Source organism: Acipenser ruthenus, chromosome 26 (assembly GCF_902713425.1).
Source record: "Acipenser ruthenus chromosome 26, fAciRut3.2 maternal haplotype, whole genome shotgun sequence".
Classification (NCBI taxonomy): domain Eukaryota; kingdom Metazoa; phylum Chordata; class Actinopteri; order Acipenseriformes; family Acipenseridae; genus Acipenser; species Acipenser ruthenus.
The window spans coordinates 2,825,168-2,839,809 of NC_081214.1; the positions used below are offsets into that span (position 1 = coordinate 2,825,168).

Below are 14,642 nucleotides of genomic sequence, written 5' to 3' on the forward strand. Positions count from 1 at the left end.
TGTAAGAACCCACTCGATAACATGCTCAGTTCCGCTCCCCCTGAGCAGCTCAGAGCGGATTTCATCTGTGATCTGAGAGGGAGGGGGAAGAACTCTCTCTCTGAGCCACTCGCTCACTTTACACCCCCAGTGTCACATGCTTAAGGATCCAGTGTTAACAGAACACCTTTAAATTGTAAGGTTTTAGAAACAGGAATAAGACATGAATGCAACACTAACACTGTTAAAACTTTGAGAGCTTGATAATATAATACCAATTAATCACCTTGACTTGACTAGAGGTATTTATTGATGGAAAGTCTATTTGAGTGATCTAAACCCAGAAACCTGCTCTTTGACTTGTACTGGGGGAGGAGGGCACTGGCAGGATTAATATTGAGTTAAAGGCAGGTGGTATTTATGTTTTGAGTCTATTGATCGAGGAAAGCAGGAGTACTGTATATAGGAACACCGTACATGCTAGATGTTTTGTTTACTTCGTTTTCTGTTGACGGATAGATTTCTCAGTTTAATATCTTCAAATGCCATGGATCTTGTAATAACAGGTGAGACCCTGGGTTTCAGTCACAGAATCCTCAAATTAAATATTTGCTGTATACAATATATGAGAAAGGTGTAGGATGAGTTATCTCATGGTATGTAATTAATGTGTGGTACAAAACACATCTGCATGCTGTATATTTTAATATTATAGATTGCTATAGTTATAGATTGCATATATGCCTTTTGCGTATAATGCAATTAATTCAGTGTATATGTGGGTTTTTTTTCACAGTAACGCTGTGCACATCCATGTGTTATTAAATTCAAACCTGCATCAGCTGTCTTTTCTTTTTCTTTTAGGATGATTACATTCCCTATCCACGAATTGAAGAGGTGAGCCCACTTTGTATTTAAGCCATCCATCTATCTTTGTCTGTCTGGCTGTCTGTTGTAATGAATCTCCTCCTAGGGTCTGATCAGTTATAATACTGACAGCAGCATAATACCCGTGCACCCCTCTCAACTCGAGAGCTCACTCTTGAGTTGAACAATTGCCTCTCCATTCAGTGTCTGTCCTTGTTTCTGTCCATCGGCGATGTGCAGTCGTAGTGCCCCCTTAAGAAATGCTTGTTCTTGGAACTTACTTGAACTCTGTGTTCAGATCCTGGAGAAGGGGGGTCCGTACTCGCTGGTGATCCTGCCCCAGTTTGGGGGGTACTGGATCGAGGATCCTGAGAGCGTGGGCACCCCCTCCTCGGCAGACAGCAGCTTCTATGAGGAAGAGGACGGGGGCTTGAGCCCTGGCACCTTCGGGTACAAACTGGAGTGCAATGGCACCGCGCGTGCCTACCGGAAACACTTCCTGGGCAAGGTCAGTCACTGCCTAGCCAGCAGAGCTTCTCCGTGCTGGGTTACGTGAAGCGGGTGCAGCTGGTGGTAGTTTATATGTTATTAGGTTACACCTGTAACTGGCACACCTGTATGTTTTTAAACATCCAGCATTCTCCAACTTGTAAGAAGACATTGAGAGTAACTTCTAGTCGAAACTGTTGCCCTAGAATTGTTTGTTTTTCTTCCACTTTTAATTGTAATCCTGCTAAATATCGCTGTGAATTATTGACGCTGCAGAGCTGCCTAGAGGTTCAGGTCAATGCATTCTTCAAAATCCTGTTCTTGTTGTGCTAAGAAAATCTGCTTTACAAAGTCTCACAAAGGATATTCCCATGCTGAGCCCTTGAAACCATTCATGTACGCTGCTGTGGAGAGCTGCAGGAGCTTCACTGCGGTCACAGAACCTCTCTACAGTGTTTTACATTTCTGAACACTGCCAGCTTCCAACCTCACGGTTTCTCGTCTCTACAGGAGCATATGAATTTTTACTGCAGTGGCAGCAGCCTGGGAAACCTCATTCTCTCCCTGAAGTATGAGGAAGTGGAAAACCAGGAATACCTCCGAATAATACTCAGGTGTGGGCACAGGAGTGTATCAGTTATTCTCAGTGTGTTAATGTATGTATGTATGTATGTATGCAGGAATGTATGTATGTATGTATGTACGTACGCATGTAACAGTGTTGGACAAATAACTGGAAACACTATGCAACAATTTCTTATAAGAAAATAATAACTAAACCCTGAAAAACTGATAGAAGGCTGAGAGTAGGTGCTCGGTTGGCAGGTGCTTCTGTATCGAGCACAGGGGGAACAGTCTCAAAAGCACAGGCTCTTTCTCACCCAGAACAACTGAACCACGTTACCCTATTAACATTGCTGTGGCAGGTGTTTCTATTTCCTGCCCTACGCCTGTATATCATCAGAGCAAAGTGCTGTCGTACTGAAACACTATAATGAAGAACAAATATCCTGGCCGGTCATTCTGCAGTCTTAGTTACAAATGTATTTAGTAAGCGAATAGACAGCAGACACCCCACCCCCAGCTCAACCTGTTTTTAATATTTTCAGCAGCCCCAGTATATTGAGCAAAATAATACTGAATTAATTGCATTCATTCAAACAGACAAAAAAGCCAGCCAATTCCAGCGTGTCCTCTGATCTCTCTCTCTCTCTCTCTCTCTCTCTCTCTCTCTCTCTCTCTCTCGCTCTCTCTCTCGCTCTGTCATCGCCTCTAATGAAGGCGTCACACTGAGACACTGTTCCTATGAAGGCCAGTCACACTGAGACACTGTTCCTTATGATTCTCCTCTCTGCTTCCCCTCGCAGGTCCAAAGTCAAAACCTTACACGACAGAATCTCCCTGGCTGGACTCTGCAAGCTTCCCAGCATCCCGCAGATAGCCAAGGTACAGTACAGAGCCCCAGTGCCCCTGCAGATAGCCAAGGTACAGTACAGAGCCCCATTAACCCAGTTAGTTACTAAAGTGATTGTAGCTACCAAAGTGATCTCATAAATAGAGCTGCATGAACCACTTCTTTGATTTTTCGGATTGATCTTTGGTGTTGACCGGGCTAGTTGACCGTTGCAAGTGAAGAACCAGCTGCTTGGGTCTGCATTGCTGTTCTCCACAGAGTCTAAGAAAAGCAGCAGGCATTTCAAATCCAAGCAGCTGTTTCTTCACTTGTTTCACTTTGAATGAACTCAGAATAATCGGGTCGTTCAGCACTAGCCGTAAATCTGGAAGCTGAAAACCTGTTTGCTAACGTGTGTGTCCTTCAAAGTTTTTAATGGAAGTGCAAAACATCAGAATTATGGAGCTTGTTAAAAATAATTCCAATGTAACATCCTGTTCATTGTGATGAGGTGCAGGGTTTAAGCAGTTTTTTGAAAAGTTAGAAGACGCATTTTTATCTTGTAACAGATCAAAAAATAACTAATAAAATAAAACAAAGCCATTGTAAAAAACACAATCAACGTATGTGCGCAGATTCACTGAGCGTTTGCTTGTTGATCGCATGTTATTTGTGCAAGGTGGACTGGGTTTGAGTGTTGCAGTCTGGAATCAGTGTGTATCCTCACCTCATGTCTGTGCTGCTGACTGCTTGCAGGCTCTCTGTGATGATGTGACTGGTTTGAAGTTCAATCCTGTGCTCTACCCAAGGGTAAGTGCCTCTATCGTGCTGTATCTACACCCAAGGGGGGGCAACCATAGCACTGTAGCGATTCAAACTGAAGGATTCTGTCAAACCCTTTCCCTTCTGTAACAGTTAACAATTTCATCATTATGTCAAGGAAAAGCCAAACGCATGATGCTATAGGAACTCACAATAGATCACTTTTATATTACTGTTTAAAAAAAAATAGCATTTAACAGTACATTCTACAGTCAGGTTCTTGTTTATTTGTGTTAGTTGCCATGACGTCATGTTGGAATGCTTGTCAGCTATGAATGGAACAGTAGAAGGCACTTGGAATGTTGTCAATACTGTCCTCTGATTGGCTGAATCAGGTTCCTGTTGATTTTTCAGGCGTCCCAGCTGATAGTAACTTACGATGAGCATGAAGTCAACAACACCTTCAAGTTCGGCGTGGTCTATCAGAAATCCGGACAGGTGAGTCCAAACGATGGCCTGGGCCAAAGCAAGAAGATCAAGGGTCAGGGAATACGTCCCACGTGTGGTTATAGCGAACTAATAATACGCTCACCTCGTTCAGATCTCCGAGGAGCAGCTCTTTGGAAATAATGAAGAAAGCCCTGCTTTTGAAGAATTCCTAAACTTACTTGGGGACAAGATCCAGCTGCAGGATTTTAAAGGGTAAGTGTGCAAGCTCCTGTGATGAAACAAACACACAGTCACTATTCCCCAGTCCAAGCCAGCCTGTCAGGCTGCTGCAGGCTAATCGGAAGTGTTTTTCAGATGTGAATCTTGGGAAGGGTGTGACTCACTAAAGCCTGGAGTGTGGCTCCACTTTTCAGACATGTTGCTTCTGATGCGTTTGCTGTTCACGGGGTTCAAATGCACTGGCTGTGCCGGGGAGCAGGGTTCAAGGTTAAACCACATGATCAGTCAGGGATGGAAATAAGACTCCTGTTGCATAGCAGTTTCACCCATTCCACGTTTTAATACCAGCTTGATTAGCCCCAGTGTGTAGGTAACAAGCTCAGGTGTGTCTTAATAAACTCATAGTAAAACCAGGAACGGATCAGACCGCTGTGCAATGGGAGTCTTACTTCCATCCCTGTACGTTTGGCTGACTGCAAATGTGCATATCTGCAAACATACGGGTAAAAGTGCTTCACAGTAATCCTAGTGTTATTATTAAGAGGAATTGCAATGATTCGCTTAAAGGACAGGAGTAAGCAGTTTCAAAAACGATATTAGTAAGTCTTCAAGTTAGTTTTGAAGGACTGAATATATCTTGAGTAAAGATTGAAATTATATTTAGCAGTGCCCAGTTTTTATTTATTTATTTTTATGTAAGGTCGCCAGTTTGATCTTCCGGTTGTTAAAAAAATTAATCGACCTTGGTAAATGTGCTGTGCTGTGCTGTTTTAAATTAATCGACCTTGGTAAATGTGCTGTGCTGTGCTGTTTTAAATTAATCGACCTTGGTAAATGTGCTGTGCTGTGCTGTTTTAAATTAATCGACCTTGGTAAATGTGCTGTGCTGTGCTGTTTTAAATTAATCGACCTTGGTAAATGTGCTGTGCTGTGCTGTTTTAAATTAATCGACCTTGGTAAATGTGCTGTGCTGTGCTGTTTTAAATTAATCGACCTTGGTAAATGTGCTGTGCTGTGCTGTTTTAAATTAATCGACCTTGGTAAATGTGCTGTGCTGTGCTGTTTTAATTGCTGGCGCTTGATTATTGAATCGACTCCCCTGTTTTTCAGTTTCCGAGGAGGTCTTGACGTGACCCACGGCCAGACTGGTGCAGAGTCCGTCTACACTGTGTTCAAAGACCGAGAGATCATGTTCCACGTCTCCACCAAGCTGCCCTACACTGAGGGAGACACGCAGCAGGTAGGGCTTCATTCTCTGTCTTCACACGCACGGCTGCAGCAATGCAGAGCTTCTGAGTGACGCTGCAAACACACCCTGGGGTATGTAAGAGTGGGAGAGCGGAGAGTGTCTGCTGTTTGTTAATGAGGTGCAGAATGATGACAGTGCTGGAGGGACCTGAGTGCTATCAGTGCTCATTATTAAGGGGTCCGGGGGCAAGCGCTGGAGGGCTGCGTGATTGGATGAGATCTGATTGTTAACGTACAGGGTAATGATAGCGCTGGAGAGCTGGGCATGCCTTGAAGATCATAATTAAGGTGCAGGTTATTGAGTGCTGATTTATTATTTATTTAGTCATTTAGCAGACGCTTTTATCCAAACGACTTACAGAGACTTGGGGGGTGAACTATGCATCACAACTGCTGCTGCAGAGTCACTTCCAATTGGACCTCGTTTGTTTTACATCTCATCCGAAGGACGGAGCACAAGGAGGTTAAGCGACTTGCTCAGGGTCACACACAGTGAGTCAGTGGCTGGGATTGAACTGGGAACCTCCTGCTAACAAACAAACCTCTTTCTCTAACCACTGGACCACCAAGCCTCCATTTAGCTTTCATTGTTAAGGATTAAGGTGCAGTTAAAGGCTAAGTGCAGGAGAGCTGAGCTCATTATTGAGGTGCAGAGTGGCAGGCTCGTGTGTCTATAGTGGAGCAGAGTAGCTGTTCTGGCAGGCTGGGGGGTTTGGAGGTTGTACCATACCAGTGTTGCCAGCTTTGTGCTTCCTGTTCCCCTTCCCAGCTGCAGAGGAAGAGGCACATTGGGAATGACATTGTAGCCGCGGTGTTTCAGGAAGAGAACACACCTTTCGTGCCGGACATGATCGCGTCGAACTTCCTGCACGCCTACATCGTCGTGCAAGTCGAGGACCCCTGCACGGACCACACCTCCTACAAGGTAATCTAGAACAGGGGTGGAAGCAAGACTCCCATTGCACAGCAGAGTGATCCATTCCCGGTTTTACTAGGAGCTTAATAAGACGCACCTCCTGAGCTTGTTACCTATACACTTATTACTCTTATTAAAACCTGGAATGGGGGAATCTGCTGTGCAGTAGGAGTCTTATTCCCATCCCTTTAGAACCGGAATGTCTTTCTTCAAGTGAATAGGATCTGTGCTCTCCGTACTGCACGAATATTGTATATGCCCTTTAAAGGGTACTGGCCCTAGATTGAGCAAAACAATTAAAATGTTGTGGCTAAAATGGCTTCACCTTTTAGGATGTCAATTACTTAGTTGCACTGTAATTCTGTCATTAGCATTATTATTTTTTGAAGGGAATTGTAATGCTTCTCTTAAAGGGCAAGCCAAATATGAGTTAGTGGTGATGGCCTGCAGCTTTTATGTGCGCTTGACCGTGCTTAACACTATTATTTACCCAATTATTTACCCTCATTTATGGTTCATTGGTAGTGAGAAACCTTTAACTTGAATATCTTTGGCACGTGTGTGTGCGCGTGCGTGTGTGTGTGTGCGTGTGTGCGTGCGTGTGTGTGTGTGTGTGCGTGCGTGTCAGGAACAGCCACTTCAAGAATTCGCAGTTCGAAGCCCTAATAATACCCTTGTCCTTTTACCCAAACCTCCTGCTGATTATAATTCAGAGCGAGGGCTGCCACGTACCTGACCAGCCGGCTAGCTTCACTGCCATCCAATCACAGCCGCGGTGACGCGTGTCAGAGCCCCAGGCCCTCCCAAGGTGATCTCCACCGGCAGCAAGGCTCATATTTGACTATTCATCTGCTGTTGCTTCCAGTGACTTCCACCCGACCTCAAAAACACAGACAGGCTTTTTTCTTTCTTTTTCCCCGTTTTCAAAGACTCCAATTAAGCGGATCCGGTGGAGCTGGCACCTGCCTTTGAGTTCAGGCAGCTAGCAGAGGTGATTAATCAGTCTCTGCATGTTGTACAATCTCTTCCGCCTCGCCTCTTCTTATTAGTTATTTTCAAGGCCATTTTTCAAAAGGCCAGTTTTTCTCAAAGCACACATCTTTTAATGGTTATCTTAAAAGACTACAGTGTGTGTGTGCGTGTGTGTGTGTGTGTGTGTGTGTGCAGATACATTTACAATTCTTTAAATGAACCTTCAGAGTTCTATTCCCCTCCACTAACTTTTTCCATCTGTTTAAGAATGGGGATTTATTGTCATTTTTCAAAGCACTGTTTAAACCTAAGAGTCTTTAAAAAAGCATTTCTTCAATCAGTCCTTCAGAATGTTGTGAATAAGGGCCTGTTAGGGTTTTGAGTTGATCAAGATTGACGTTTTTCCTAAGGAATCCTTTCTCTGTTCATCCTGTGATTGACAGGTGTCAGTAACCGCGAGAGAGGATGTCCCTCCCTTTGGTCCGTCCCTGCCAAACCCGGCCGTCTTTAAGAAGGTAAGGAGCTTGCTGCATGGCGCGGACCGAGGACCCTGTCTGTATTTTGCTTTGTTTCATATCTAATGGACCTAGTATCAATGTTCCCGAACCCACAAGCATTCTTCCAGTCTACCAGTTTAATCACTCTACCTGTCATGCATCCGCTAATCCAGACAGCTTGGGTTTAACCCAGCAGGGTCGATTCCTCGGAGCATTAAGCAGCTGAAACATCATTTTTCATTCAAACAGTCCCCTAAAGAGCACTCAGGTCCATCAGGGACTGTGGGCAATGCAAATTAGCTGTGACAGAGTAATGAGCTTCAATAGCAGCTTCCCAGCTCCCTAACCAAGGTGATCGCATACATGATATGCAGGCGTTTAAAATGCAGGGCTCACCCGGCTGATCCTCTTGCAAACCAACACATTTTAATGCGTGTCATGAAAGAATTGCAGCTTTATTATATTGGTTGCCTTACGGATTTGACTGAGGCATGGCTGCGACTTCTGAGCATTAATTTGCACAGAGTTTGAATAACTCCTTCGGGCATGATTTTTTTAATTCAAATTTTAAAACAAAGCTAACCTGCCAAAACTTTGAAAAAAAAAACAAAAACATGATGGATCATAAAATAGATAAATAGCGAGGAAACCTGGCATGGCACAATCACACACGACTGAAGGGGATTCATTAATAACAACCTGAAATTGGACTTTTCCTTCCCCCTCCAGGGTCCGGAGTTCAGAGAGTTCCTGCTTACGAAGCTGATCAACGCAGAGAATGCCTGCTACAAGTCCGACAAGTTTGCGAAGCTGGAGGTGAGGGCAAGGCCGGGGCGTTCTCTGTCTCCTCTCCCTCTGCTTCGGAGAGGAGACAGACCTTCGTATGCAAAACAAGACCTTCGTTAGCAGACAGAGATGTGCCTCCTTAACCTTTGCAGAAAGGACTGGGGCGCGTCAAACTCAGTTTGTCTGGTAAAACCACCTCGCTGCCGACACTCTGAGGCTGCGGAGAGATTAGAAATGCCATTCTGTCCAAACAGTAATTATAACAGGCTGGGTTTGTACTGTGAATGACGCTGCACTTATCACACAGCCCTGCAGTTACCAGAAGCAGCACAGAAGTCCTTGTTTTGACTGGATACTGGCTACCTCGCAGACTAATAAGTGAACAGTGTTCTGGTAGTTTAGCTGGAAATCAGTAATCTCAAAACCTCTTTCAACTGGCAATTAAATATAAATATACTGCAACCCTCTGTCTCTGACTCTTTCAGTCTCTCAGTCTCTCTCTGACTCTCTCTGACACTCTGTCTCTCTCGGGCTCTCTCTGACTCTCTCTGGCTGTCTCTGACTCTCTCTCTGGCTGTCTCTGACTCTCTCTGACTCTCTTTGACTCTCTCAGTCTCTCTCGGACTCTCCTGAGTCTCTCAGTCTCTCTCTGGCTCTCTCGGACTCTCTCTGGACTCTATCGGACTCTCTCTGGACTCTATCGGACTCTCTCTGACTCTCTCTGAGTCTCTCAGTCTCTCTCGGGCTCTCTCTGACCTCTCCCTGTCTCTCTCTGACTCTCTTTGACTCTCTGTCACTCTCTGACTCTCTCAGTGTCTCTCAGGCTCTCTCTGAGCTCTTCCTGTCTCTCTCTGACTCTCTCAGTCACTCTCTGACTCTCTCTGACTCTCTCAGTCACTCTCTGACTCTCTCAGTCTCTCTCTCAGTCTCTCTCGGACTCTCTCTGACTCTCTCTGACTCTCTCTGTCTCTCTCGGACTCTCTCTGGGCTCTCTTTGACTCTCTCTGACTCCGCAGGGTCGGACGCGGGCAGCGCTGATTGATAACCTCCACGACGAGATCCACTCGCAGACGATGGCCATGCTGGGGCTGGGCTCCGACGAGGATAAGCTGGAGAACGGCAGCCACCACGGCTTCCTCGAGTCCTTCAAGGTAACTCAGCCAGGAGACGCACTGCGATGGGATGGGGCTTTCAAACTGACTAACACGGGGGCATCGGCAGACCCTTGCACACCAGACCCTGCCTTCATCCAAATTGAAAAAAAACTGTACAGATGTTAATTTAACAAGCGTTTGTTATCGTATCTCCTCGCACACCAAGTCATTCAAGAGGATCCGTTGATTTTGGAACTGAAATCATTTTGAGTCAAAAATGTGGGCAATCGGCAAGCACTGTATACACTGACAGATGATAAACAACGAGAAGGTATCTGGTGTGCAATGGTCTTCAGTCACGCTGCTGCGATTTTAACTTCTAGGCATTGGTGTAGGTTCTTTCACCCAGGAATACGGCTCTCTTCTCAGGCTGGCAGTGTGCACACTGGGGGCCAGTGTATTCTCATGTTGGTCATTGAGCGTGATGTGTTGGGAGGCAGTTTGCTGTTCGCTCTGGCGTGACCCAGGCTGTTTGATTTGCAGGGTCTGAAGACTGCGGCCGCTAAACTCCTAGAAGTCTTGAAGGAGTCTCGTTTGCAGCGGAGAGCAGGGCTGGCCTGTGTGCTGGCAGTCTGTTTTTATTTTGTTTTGCAGATCCTGTAGTACAGCTCATGCAAGAATAAAAATCCACACATGTTCACCAACGCGCTTTGTTCTCTGGTCGGTTATTTTGTTTTCACGATAACTCCAGATGACTTCCGTGTCTAATTCACTCAAGTTGTGAGGGATCACTCTGAACCGTGTGCTCAACACAACTGCTATGTGTGTATCATGTCTTCCCAGAACCCCTTTCAGCTCCTTGTGTACAGTGACTACCCTCTGCTGGCTGTGTGCCCTTACTGCATGTGAGATACCAGTGGAACATGAAGAGGGGAAAATAGAAAATGATGTTGTTTATCAGGCATCCACACATGATTTCCTGATTTGAAAAACCTAACCTGTTATTTTTTTTATTTACTACATGAATCTATTTATTTATAAGCCACAGCGTGTGTCTCTCTCTCTCTCAGAGGGCGATCCGCGTGCGCAGCCACTCCATGGAGACGATGGTGGGCACCCACAAGAAGCACCACAGCGGGGGGGTGCCGGGCAGCCTGAGCGGGGTGATCTCCCAGAACAGCAGCGAGTGCACCAAGAGCACCTTCTCGGTGAGTGTGCGAGGGGCAGCGTGTGGGAGGGAGGGAGCGAGGGGTTGCGGTGACCAGTTTGAATGCTCACCGTGTGTTTCCTGGGTGCCTTCCAGCCTCCGGTGCTGTCTGCAAAGAGCCCTCTGAAGAGTCCAGGGAAGAGGCGATCTGGGCTGTTCCCCCGCTTGCATGCCAGCACTGAGAGCCAGGGAGACAGCCGGACTCGATGGTGAGAGGGGAGAGGGGAGGCGTACCACAGCTCCACAGCACACTAGTGTGCCCTGAAGAACATATGCAGGATCACCTTGAAGACGTCCCATGCCCTGGCAATCTGCAATACACTTGGGTGTCTGGTGTCTAACACTCTCTCTCTCTCTTCTCCCTCCCTGCTCAGTGACAGCCTCTCGAGTGCTCAGAAGACCCCAGACAGCGGCCACGTGTCACAGGATGTGAAGTCAGAGACCTCCTCCAATCCCAGCTCTCCTGAAATCTGCACCAATAAAGAGAGGTGAGTCCGCCACAAAACACCGAGCGAGAAGTTCTAGAATGTGAGAGACGGGTTCCGAACGTTCTTCAAGGAGAAATCCAAGATGTTTCAAATCAGTAACTTTGTACTGCGATTGGGTGCAAGTCCCACGGCGAGTGTATTGAAGAATAAAGAAATCTCACGCCCCTCATGGCCAGGCTAGCACGATTAGTTCTCGAGGCGTGCAGTCAGTGTGGATCTGTGCTGGACGTGTGTCTGACTGCAGCGCTGTGCTTGTCCGCAGGTCCTACATCAAGCTGAAGGACAGCAGCCGCTCCAACATCTCCCGCTCCTCCTCCAGCACTAGCAGCAGCAGCATGGCCGGGGAGAGCGAGGCTCTGGAGGAGAACGAGAGTGCGGTGAGTCCGGGGGTGTATCACCCACCCTGCTGAGCAGCTAAGGGGAGCCAGAGATAGGAGGGATGGGTCCTGGTTTTGTAGCTTTTCCTTCAGAAAACATTGGGTCTAGTCGGCTTGCTTAAACGTTTCTCGCTGGGACAGCCTGACCGAGCCGTCCTCTCTCCTACAGAGCAGCCAGCCCTCCACAGCCTCCCCGTTCCGTGGCGATGCGTTTCTGTACAGCCCGTCGCTGAGCTGCGATTCCCAGAGCTCCGCCCCTCCCGTCATCATGTGCCGCAGCCCCACAGGTACGTCCCGGGACACGGGGAACCGGAACGAAGCTGGGAAATGGTGTGCAAACCGGGAATTCACTAATATAATATATTTTTTGATCGTTTGACTCGTCTGATCTGACCGATTCCTCATCTGTGTATCCATTCTCTCTGTTTACAGACGTGAAGAGCAAGACGTCTCCAAGATCCAACTTGAAATTCAGGTTCGATAAACTGAGCCACTCCAGTACAGTAAGTATAGCACAGCTCACGATCACAGTGACAGCTCCCGGCAGTCAGTACAGTGCATGACCTGGATAGCACGCTCATGTAAACAGAGACTTCCAGTCTTACTGTGGAACAGAGCCTGTCTCTCTGTCTGTCTGTCCTTCAAAACAGTTCAGACACATTAACCCTTTAAGATGTGTATATATATATATATAGTTATGGTTGTGCCTGTAAACTCTGCTATGGGTTACTGTATCTATCTGTGTGTCACTGACACAGCTGCCTGTGTGTGTTTCTGTAGGGACACTAGCAGAGGCTGGGAGGAGGGAATTCAGAGGGGACCCAGGTTTGTGATTTACTATTCCTTCAAATCAGTAGCGATGTTTGAGTTGATCGGCTGGAGGGTGTATTTTTAAATGCCTAATTTCAAGCAAGTTTGAAGGGTAAGTGCACCCCCTTGTGGACATACAGTAGAAATGCAGCCTCTTAAGTGTTTGCATTGTTACTTTTCTGCAGGTCATATAAGGTTATCTGTGTCAAATAAAATATGTTTCTTTTAAAAAGAAATGTTACACGTTCTTTTTGGTAAAATCTGCTTTACTGTCCCCTCCCTCTTAGATTAACCAAGAAAGGAGGGGTATGGATTTGATTGCAGAAGATGCAAGTGGAACCTGACTTTGCTGTTTGAGTGATGTATTACTGCCAGCCCCAACCCCTGCTCTAACCTGCAAGGTGGTATTCTACCACTGTAAAGCAGAGACAGATACAAGCGTTTGACCTGGAGCCTGGTCTTCTAAAGAGCCTGGGACACATTCACAACAAAAGCACCTCAAGACACAGGATCCTACTTGAGACAACACCACAGAGCAGCACTCCTATCCAGCCATGTACTGCAGGTTTACCAGGCACCCTCAGACGTATGCAGCCCTGCGTTGTGCATCCACATCATACAATAAACAGCAGGGGAAAGTATGCTAGAAGAAAATCTGCAGCCGTCACATATCAGATTATCAGCACCTCCTGAGAGCCTTGTTCTGGTTTTAACTGTGCTGTCCTCACTCTCATTAGAATTGGGGTGCAGATGTCACACTAGGGCACTGTGCTGTGTATGTGCAATGCTGCATTCAAGAGACCACTTTCCTTTGGGGGGGCTGCATTAAATGCAATGGGGTTGTATAGCATTAAGAATACCTCCGTTAAATATCACACTGTATTGCTGTATAGAGCACACACTTAGGCGACAGACGCACTGCCACCTAAAGCATACAATGAACTCACATGAACTCTATATAGAGGCTTGCCTTTAGAGGTCCGTTTCATTTCTAGTGCTGCTGTCCTTATATAGCTGCTTTTAGTAACCGTGCTCACACAGCGTAAAACAGCAGGAATCTTTCATACAGCAGCACCATCATTAAAAGGGTTGTATTGAAAGTGTAGAAGAGAAACACTGGACTGTTTTTTGTTCAGAAAGCCCCATTGATTTCTAGTGATCTAATTGCATTACTTATGCAAGAAAATACATAATATCTCCACAAATACTCCTAAATTAATAAGAGGATACAACTATATAATAATATTAAAGCTATCTGAAGTCGCTATCACTGCGCCGGTCATTTCTGACTGCCACTAACACTTCAAATTATTGCTCATAAGCACACATCGCTGAAGTGAGCTTTACCTCCATGACTGTGAACTTCCTGTTTCTCTTGAACAGCTGGTGTACTTGCTAGCCATACTGAAGCCCCCTTCACATCACGATGACTGGGTGAGGGGTTAAAAGTGGTCCTAAAGTGAACGCAAGGCTTGTGACTTACTTTTGAAACGCTGGCATGTACACCTGGATGTAAGACTTGGTATTGATAAAGATTAGGCTCACCGTGATGTAGTGTAATAAATACTGTACTGGTATGTTATCACAGCGCACACTGGACACACAGACACAGCAGATTTCAGTAATAATAGACGATTCGAGGGGTTTAAGAGAGTGCCTCTGAAACAGGGCTCCTGGTCTGTGGTTTCCGAAGCGATCCACAGCAGAAATGATGTAAATACTAGATTTAATTTATTGCGATTTCAGCACATTGCCTTTTGTTGTTCGTCGTGTATAAAAAGAGATAAGTATATAATTAATAAATAAATAAATAGATTTGAAAAGATTTAAATGAGAGGATTACGTCTATGTATAGCTGGTTTTATGTAATGTGTCCATGCAGAATTTGCTATAAAATAATAAAAATGTTGTATTTTGTGTCAAATGTGTGTGTTATTTGGTATGGTGTGTGAGGTAAGGGACTCTGAGTTCACATTGACAGATGAGTTAAATTCATGCTGGGTAGGAAAAAAAGAAGCAGCACCGACTCAAACGTTTAAAAATAATAATCAGAAAGTTTACCAGTGTTCAGCCAGGGCAGTAAAAGCA

At 45.8% G+C, this 14,642-nt stretch overlaps 1 protein-coding gene across 15 annotated transcripts in view; it reads left to right on the forward strand.

Annotated features, from left to right (window-relative positions):
- The window catches only part of LOC117430299 (rap1 GTPase-activating protein 2-like), a 74,686-nt gene extending 60,208 nt beyond the window's left edge, over nt 1-14,478 (forward strand). For 12 of the 15 annotated variants that reach the window (XM_059000707.1, XM_059000706.1, XM_059000708.1 and 9 more), the window contains 19 exons: nt 844-876; nt 1,145-1,354; nt 1,846-1,949; nt 2,703-2,781; nt 3,485-3,538; nt 3,905-3,988; nt 4,092-4,192; nt 5,270-5,399; nt 6,177-6,332; nt 7,739-7,810; nt 8,522-8,608; nt 9,595-9,729; nt 10,743-10,880; nt 10,976-11,088; nt 11,254-11,367; nt 11,630-11,744; nt 11,914-12,031; nt 12,177-12,247; nt 12,842-14,478. In XM_059000707.1, the coding sequence (XP_058856690.1) occupies nt 844-876; nt 1,145-1,354; nt 1,846-1,949; nt 2,703-2,781; nt 3,485-3,538; nt 3,905-3,988; nt 4,092-4,192; nt 5,270-5,399; nt 6,177-6,332; nt 7,739-7,810; nt 8,522-8,608; nt 9,595-9,729; nt 10,743-10,880; nt 10,976-11,088; nt 11,254-11,367; nt 11,630-11,744; nt 11,914-12,031; nt 12,177-12,247; nt 12,842-12,898 (1,971 nt within the window). In that variant the 3' untranslated portion in view covers nt 12,899-14,478. Of the gene's footprint in view, nt 1-843; nt 877-1,144; nt 1,355-1,845; nt 1,950-2,702; nt 2,782-3,484; nt 3,539-3,904; nt 3,989-4,091; nt 4,193-5,269; nt 5,400-6,176; nt 6,333-7,738; nt 7,811-8,521; nt 8,609-9,594; nt 9,730-10,742; nt 10,881-10,975; nt 11,089-11,253; nt 11,368-11,629; nt 11,745-11,913; nt 12,032-12,176; nt 12,248-12,524; nt 12,570-12,841 lie in introns of all 15 variants that reach the window. The other 3 variants (XR_009308929.1, XM_059000709.1, XM_059000710.1) reach the window with 3 other exon arrangements.
- Nucleotides 14,479-14,642: the final 164 nt, after the last annotated feature.